The 8,143-nt window shown below is 53.0% G+C and overlaps 1 protein-coding gene across 1 annotated transcript in view; it reads left to right on the top strand.

Annotated features, from left to right (window-relative positions):
* Positions 1–7: 7 nt before the first annotated feature.
* Positions 8–8,143, top strand: part of ADORA2B (adenosine A2b receptor) — a 14,811-nt gene continuing 6,675 nt past the window's right edge. The window contains exon 1 of the mRNA XM_009874070.1: positions 8–419. Within this exon, the coding sequence (XP_009872372.1) occupies positions 91–419 (329 nt within the window). The 5' untranslated portion in view covers positions 8–90. The remainder of the gene's footprint in view (positions 420–8,143) is intronic.

Consider the following 8,143-nt stretch of genomic DNA (forward strand, 5'->3'; position numbering starts at 1 on the left):
CGCTGCCCCGTGGCCTGTTGGTACCTGCGGACGGGAGCCCGGTGGAAAGTACCTTTTTCCCGTGAACGGCGCTGGTTCCTCGCTCTCGCCATGGACACTCTGAAAACCACCTACATCGTGCTGGAGCTGATCATCGCCGTGCTGTCCATCGCGGGCAACGTCCTCGTCTGCTGGGCTGTGGCCATCAACAGTACCTTAAAGAACGCCACCAACTATTTCCTGGTGTCGCTGGCAGTGGCCGATATCGCCGTGGGTTTGTTAGCCATCCCCTTCGCCATCACCATCAGCATCGGGTTCCAGGTGGATTTTCACAGCTGCCTCTTCTTCGCCTGCTTCGTGCTGGTGCTGACCCAAAGCTCCATTTTCAGCTTGCTGGCCGTGGCCATCGACAGGTACCTGGCTATCAGGATCCCACTGAGGTAAGAGGCTGGAGGGGACACAGGTAGCCGCCTTCCCCGACAGCCCAGACTGGGACCTTACAGTGCAGGAACTTCTAGTCCCCAGCGGTGCTGTGAGAGGTTTGTTGCTCACCGGTGGTGATGAAAGCAGCAGAGGTTTTGCTCTCACTTGCAGCAGGACCGGGATCAGGTTTTCAGTATCCTGCCTCTTACTTCAAAATATACCCGGGAGCTTGGTTTCTTGAGGATGTTCATCCTGGGAGGGTCGCTGGCCTCTTGGGGAATGGCTGTGCAGTGATCTGGTGATGTGCTTGGGATTGTTGTAGGGATTTATCCAGCCCCCATTATTGTGGTGTCTGGGCATCTCCCAGGTAATTAAATAGAAGAGCAACCACTCTTTCTCCTACTTCCCAGCCTATTAGAGAGGTACTTTTGCAGGCTGTGCTCAGAGAGCTCTTGTCTCTTCCTGAGCTCAGGTCGCAATACTTTCAGAAAGGCTGGAAGTCATCTTACACAGACCTTAATATGAGTTTGTGCATAATTCAGCTAGGACTAGAGTCTAACTAGGCTCACGTCCAGTTTTTAGAGGGATATAATGAACAGGCTAAAAGTGCAATTTGCTGCATCTGCAAATGCTGAAACTGTATTTCAGTGCCTGTATTTGTACCTTTTCCTTCTGAGTGCTTACAATGAGTGAGTGTACAGACCAGTAAATGTCAGAAGGTGTCGGCTCTGTGCATATACTGTGAAAGGAGGGAGGATTCATACTTTGGTTTTCAGGATTTTACAGTTTAGACTTTAATTGAAGCACAGTGTCAAAGACATAATTTGGTTTTCTTCTAATTCATGGGATGTTGCAATGGAGAAAACTGTTGAATATAGTTTACAGTCACTTCACCGGTGAGCTGGTGCTGCAACTTCCTTAAACTTAAGTGCACCAGAACCCCAGCTTTGCATTACAAATGACCCGAGTCCTTCAGTCTCAGTCTCCTTCATGTCTCCGTGTTCCCTCCCTGAGAATGAGGCAAGGATGGAGCCGTGCTGGGGAGTCCAGGACCGCTCAGGGGACCCGTCAGAAGTGGGGGCTGTGGGGCAGCAGGTCAGATTTGGCATAAGGACCTCAGCTGAACTGTGTAAGCTGCAGCTTTCCTAGAGTCTGCTCATCTCTGGTATCTCCTTTGCACGAGTGTTGAATTCACCCTAAAATTACTTAAAAAACCCCCTTCACCCTGTTCTGGCACCTTACATCAGAGAACTCACGTACATTGGGCAAATATTAATTAGTCATCAAGCAGATGATAAAAACTTGTAGTGGAAATACACGTATGCTGAGTGGCTGCGTGTGTCATCGGAGCGCAGCGCATGGAAATTCCACGGGATGTAGAGTGCCCGAGCCGAGCTGCTGCCCCAGCCTGCAGGAGGGAGCAGGGGCAGAGCAGTTTTCGGTGCTACCAGCATTTCTGACACCAGCTGCTCTGCCAACCTCCCCAGCCACCCGTCTGGGCTCGGAGACACACATTGGCTCTGGGTAACATTTTGGTGCCTCCTCCATTCATTCATTTGGGGCTCTCTCTCGATGCAGCTACAGAAGCAGGTCGGATTTTTTTTAAGTTGCAGTTTAATCACACCATCCGCCACAAGCAAGCTGTTCAAGAACGGGCTGTTAATTATAACTCTTTCCATTTGTGCCACAAGTGCTTTTTGCAGCGGGTGACTGAGGAGGTTAAAATTTGCGAGATCGGTTTCTCCTCTGCTGGAATCTGAGGTGAGAGCAGCAGGTCAGAAATACTCTGAGGGGATCATGCCCATGTTTGCAGAAGGGAAGTGGTTTTGCCAACCGACAAAATGTCAAATATTTCCTCCGCTCTTCCTTTTTTTTTTTAAACCAATCCTGGTCTCTAGCAGGTTTGTTCAAATCTCCATGAGGTCAGCTCATACACCTGTGTGGGATGAAATCCCAGGGCAGTTTTGCCTTGCTTTGAGATCCTTTCCCAGCGTTGCACAAACATCTTTATTCCTATGAGCACTTTCTAGCTGGACACATACAGCCCCTTCAGCTGTAAATGGAAATCGAGGAGTCCCATCCTAGGCTGGTCTGAAGTGTGATATTTGGATTAAACTTGGCATTAAACTCTTGGCATCGAGGCCCATTTCGTTGCTCTCAGAGGTGACCAGTACGTAACACTCCTTTACAAGCACGGAGGTGTCTCACTGCAGGGCAAGGGGCAGGTCATTGCTTCGGCAACGGGAGGTTTAGGGACTGGTACTGAAAGGCTGGTTTTATTTGTACAGCCAACATCATCACAAGGGGACAGACGAGGTTGCAAAACTGGGCTGACAAAACCCTTCTGTGCTGCAGTCGGGTTTTGTGGCCAAGGCTTGGTTAGAGCTGCCTCTTCAGCATCGTTGTTCCCGAGATGCTCCACAGAGCTGCCAGCAGCGAGGGGAGGATCCACCCGCTGCAGGTGGGTGTTTGCAGCGTGAGAAGGGAAAGCTGGTCCTCACTTTGTAGGAAAGGTGACCTTAGGGAAAGCTTCTCTCACTAAACCGCTCATCTTGGACACCAGTGCAGTGGCTGATAACTGACTATGAAGTATTAAACATTTAAGAAAATGATTTGTACCCAGCCCTATCTAGCAATTACAAAAATTACAAAAACGCGGTTGTTGCAGAGCAGGCAAGTGGCTGCAGTCACATCCACCAGCTCCTGTGGAAACCTCTGCAGGGACACTGAGAACTCACAGTGCCGTATTATTTAAAACTGCTTCGGGGCTATCAAAGCGCACAGAGAAGCTGGGCAGGCCGGGGTGAGCAGGAGAAATCTGCATTACAGCCGGGCTAATAATGGATTTTTCAGTTCTGCGGCTGAACCAAAAAATCCCATGGGGAAGAGGAAAATTGTTTCAGTCATACTGAAACAGCGATGTTCGAAGATTTCAGTGAAACAAAGTGATCCTGACCAACCTGGCAGATTATTGTTTCAGTTGCTTAACCCTTCTGATGTGGCCGTGCTGCTTTTTGAAATGGAGGGACCCTTGCTGGAAAGGAACTGACACATTCTCAGCTAGACAATTGCAAAGCAAAAAAAAATCTTACAACATTTAAGAATGGTGTTTTAGAACCCTCCCTCTTCTGGCTAAAAATATTCGCTGAATTTGACCTGAAGCCATGAATTCTTTCTGTCCCTTGAAACTCTTTATTTTGGTTGGTTGGTTTTGACGATTTTTCTGTCTGTGGAGGAGCAGCTCTGAGCCCTTCCCGAATCCCTTCTCCCCATCCTGGCACACCAGGACACAGTTTCATGTCTCCACACATGCTCTGACCCTGCCTTGCCTTCCACAGCCTAGCACTGCCACCGGCGTGTGTGGGTCCCTGTGCCACCCTGGGGACACGACACTGTCAGCCTGACCCCCCCTCCCCAAAGCTCACTCTCTCCGCCTCAGCACTTCCTCGAAGCAGAATAGCAGAGCCAGGCAGCGGAACATCTTTCAGCAGCAGTAAATCCATCCCACAGAGCGTTTGGCACCGGAGCAGCGCTGGGCTTTCGCTCCCTGCCTTTCTCCAAGGGCCGGATTTTGCCCCACAGTCCTGTAGCTGCGAGCCAAAGATTTGTTGTCGGTGGAATAAAATCTTCCCTTTTTTATTTGTGTTAACCAAAATCCTTTGGTGGGGCTGGTAATTGTAGGAATGGATAGATGCCTGGAATAAATGTGTCGGGAGTTAGGGAGGGAGGAGAGTATCCGTGTCTAGGGAGCTGAAGGAAGATGAACCACCCTGCGCACCATCGTGCTCTCTGTGTCTGTGTCCGGCTGGGACACAACGCTGTCCTGCTGCTGGCAAACACCCACAGAGAGAAAATTAACCCCAACTTCCTGCGATCTGAACTGGTTTGGTGCGTGTTCTTCCTCCCTGGATTTAGTTCTCTCCTGTCTGCAGTTTCATCCCCAGCAGAAGTGCAGACCCGATGGCCCTGGGTGGCTTTGCCATGAGCTAGAAGAGGGGATCCACGGCCGTGCCCTCTCCCTTGCCGAGCCCTCGCTGCTTCCTTGCAGCAGAACGTCCGCGGTCTGTCAGAGGTGTTGTGCTGCTCTGCGGCGGGTGAAAAGTGAGCTGCTGCCTCTCTCATTTCTTCTGTCCTCATGGGGACAAATTCCATTTGGATTATTGGTGCTCTTGTCTGCCTTCTTTAGCCTTGCACTGTCTTTTCTGGGGGTGTCCTGGCTGATGCTTTGTGGCTGCCTGCCCTCGCTGTGCCCTGCTGCTGCAGAGGAGGGGATTCCCTCTGCGTTCTCCAGCAAGGTATTGATCCTGGATTCCTTTCAACTCCCAACTTGTTCTTCAGCAAAGCAAACTGGTGGGTATTTGTGGCAGGTGAGAGGGCTGGAACCACTGAGGTGGAGAGAAAATGCTCTTCAGAGCCTCGATCTCACCGTTTTCCACTCTCCATCAACACCACGCAGAACTGCGGCTGCCCTTCCTTCTTCTGCCCTGGCTTCATTTCCTTTCTGAAGGGAAATCCTCGCGTTGCCCTCCCTCTGAACTCCCCGCTGGGTTCTGCTCTCGGGCTGTATCTCACAGGCGTGGTGCCCGGTGCGGAGGCACCGTTACTCGCGGGCGCTCTGCCTCCCCTGCCCGTCGGGCGGCTGCGCCCAGCTGAGGTTATCGGTGATTAATAACCTCAGTGTGCAACAAACCTGGCAAACGTGCCCGAGCGCTGCGGGCAGGAGGGCTGGCACGTTCGCTTGAGCAACAGAGCTGTCGTGTGTGAGGAAGTTTGTGTCGGTTGAGCTCGGCTCAGGCAGAAGGTTTGGGGGGGTTTGTGCTGCAGCCGGGGGCTGGCAGAGCCTGCTCGCGGTGTCACGGGGCTGCTGCTCGCTCCAGACTTCAGATGCAGCCGGTTTTGGACACAGAATCACGATGAACAAAAGAAATCAGGAATAAGCACACGTGTCCTCAGGGCCGTAAACGAAAGAGGGGGAAATCACGGCTATTTTTAGTTGTGAGCAGGTTGGGTTTTGGGACACGAGTCCCAAATTTTTATATTTTTTTCCCCCACCTTGGGGGTCTCTTCTCTCCCAAAAAGCAATCCTCCTGACAGAAAGGGAATTAATTGTCTTTGAGATCTCTGCCCCAGCGCAGCTTCTGCAGATGCTGGGAGTAGCGGGGATGTCAGGGAGCAGCAGCTAAAAGCCTCGTTTCCAGGCTGTCGGCTGAGAGAAACGATCTCTGAGCTGATCTGGAATGCAGGAGCTCTTTTCAGTTTTGGCCAGCTTGTTCTATAAAAAGTACAGGTTAAGTTTTAGATTAAGAAAGAAAAAGCAGCTATTGAAATCTGGCAGAATTATGCCGCAGAAGACCTTTTGACCTCCCTGCAAAAAAATATATTAAACCAAAATGGTTTGACGGAGAACTGCTTTTATTCTGCAGTGAAAAAGTTTTGCTTTGTTAATTAATGGGCTTGTTCTCGGAGTTTTTGTGAATTTGCCGTTTGTTACAGCAATGAGCACAGACCACAGAACTGAGTCTTTTGGGAGTGTTCTGCCCCGACCTTTGGCTACGCCGGGCAGTCACCACGCGAGGGGTGTTGGGGCTGCTGTTACTATTATTTGATTACTGTGATTTGATCATTATTATTTGGTTACTATGATTCGATCCAAACAAGAAGCCAGGAATCAGTGACACCAGCTGTGCCTACAGATGTGTTGGTCCTTTCCCCTCTCCATCGGCCAAAGTTCGAGGACAGGTTCAGGGAGTTTGTAAGTGCCCGAGAAGGGATTATCTCCTAATCCTAGGGATGACATCAGGCCTGGGCACGAGCCACAAATAACCCGCGAGTCCCTGCCCCTACACTCACACTTTGGGGCTCTGTGGCCACCGGAGTGTCACTAAACACCATGACCAGAGCCGTGGGGCCAAGGGACAGGGCACAGCTCCTGCGGGAGCAACTTGCAGACCGACAGGTGCCACCGTGGCTGTGGATCTGCGGCACCCCCTTCATGACCCACCAGCACCTGGGAGCGCGGTGCTGCGGGGGCAGCTGTTGGTCACATCTCACCTCGCCGCTGCTCAGACCTGATGGTCACTGTTCGATGAAATTCGCCCGTTGTTCTGCAACGGCGTAGCTGGCACGCCGGGGGTTGGATGCTGCGTCACCAGCTGGTTTGAACCCGGCTCCTCTGGGCAGGGAGGTGAGGACAGGACGGGCTCCTCGAGCTGCTGGAGCGCGCTGGGATGGGCATTGGGTGGGTGAGTGGTGCCAGGCTCGGTGCTGCCCGTGCCGGATCCACCAGCCTGTGGGAAGGTCGGTCAGGGCTCTGCAGGGCAGGCAGGTGAGTAGCAACTTGTTGGGGCTGGTAGATGGAGAGGCCATCGGTTTGGGGGCTTTGGGAAGAGCTTTAACACCCATTTCATAATGGAAAGAGCAATCCAGGAGAGATCTGCCATCTCCTCACCCTTATCTGTTATCTGGGTGATCAGGGCGCTGGGTGCCTGGGAGGGGTAGTGGTTCCACCTCTGCTCCATGTGCGGGATCACACCCAAAGAGCTCAGGGTGAATCATAGTTCCTATCTCACCTCTACCAGCTGCCTTTAACTCAGCCGCCCCGGTGCTGCACATCTGAGGTCTGACCACTTGGAATGACAAAAATTCTCAGCCCCAGGCACCGTGAGGCAGATAAAGTGGGGCTTCAGAGCCCTGAGGGAGGGTAGTGCCCAGGAAGAGCTTGAGAGAGCTCAATGAGCTCCTCTTAGCCCCACAGTCCTGGGTACAGAGAACCAGCCTTTTGTGCTCCAGGACTCAGAAACACCTTGTGGAGCACAAAGGGCTGGTATCGAACGCTCTTGCCTGCCCATGGGTGTCTTGAGGTGGCTGCTGATGTTTCGCTGTCACTGGTTTGTTGACTGCGAGAGCCGGGGTGCAGAGCATGAGCTCACGTCCTTTGTGCCCCAGGGGCTCCGTGTACCTCTGCCCCCCTCCAGCATCAGGCATGTTCGCAGCGGCAGCAGAGTTGCCCAGCGTGGGCAGGGAGCCCGCAGCTTGCCCTGCACCCTGCTTTTACCCCATCTCTTCTAGTTTAGTTTTCAGTCACCTCTTCTCACCCAGTCAGGGGTGAGAGCTGGCTGGGGCTGGCTTCAGAAGCCAGAAACCCAGGTCCTGAATGCAAATGCCTGCCTGGGCTACTGGGAAAGCCCAGGTATGAGAAAAGGTCACACCTCCACAGTGGCAGGCACACTGCTCTGCTGCCCCCTCCCACCGCTCCCCACCCTGTAGCAGCTTGAGCTGCGGTTTCCTTTCTTCATCCTCCAGGTTACCCATGTGTGTGCCGTGGGCTGCTTTGGGCCAAGACTGTGCTGCAATGGTCTTGCAAACCCAGTGCCTTTCTCAGCTGCTCCTCTTGCCATGGGCTGGTGCTGCACTGGCCGGCCCTGGCCGTGGCAGGGCTGACACAGCCTGTGGAGGGGTCTGCAGGGATAAACTGGGGTGAGGCAGGAGCTGGGGGCTGTAGAGAACAGCCTTCACTCCCCCAGCTGCTCTGCCTCCACCCTGGGGATGGAGCTCGCAGGAGGGATAAGCGCACGGGTTTGGATATCTTGCTGAGAAGGTTTTAAACCTGCAGGCACTTGATAGCCCAAGCTGCAGGACCTGGCTGGGTGCCTCAAGCAGGAACAGGAACCTCACAGCCCCGGGAGGCGAGCGGGCAGCTCCTCCTCTTCTCTCTGCGAGGGGGGGAGCGCAGTCAGAGCCG

Source organism: Apaloderma vittatum, unplaced genomic scaffold (assembly GCF_000703405.1).
Source record: "Apaloderma vittatum isolate BGI_N311 unplaced genomic scaffold, ASM70340v1 scaffold31567, whole genome shotgun sequence".
NCBI lineage: Eukaryota > Metazoa > Chordata > Aves > Trogoniformes > Trogonidae > Apaloderma > Apaloderma vittatum.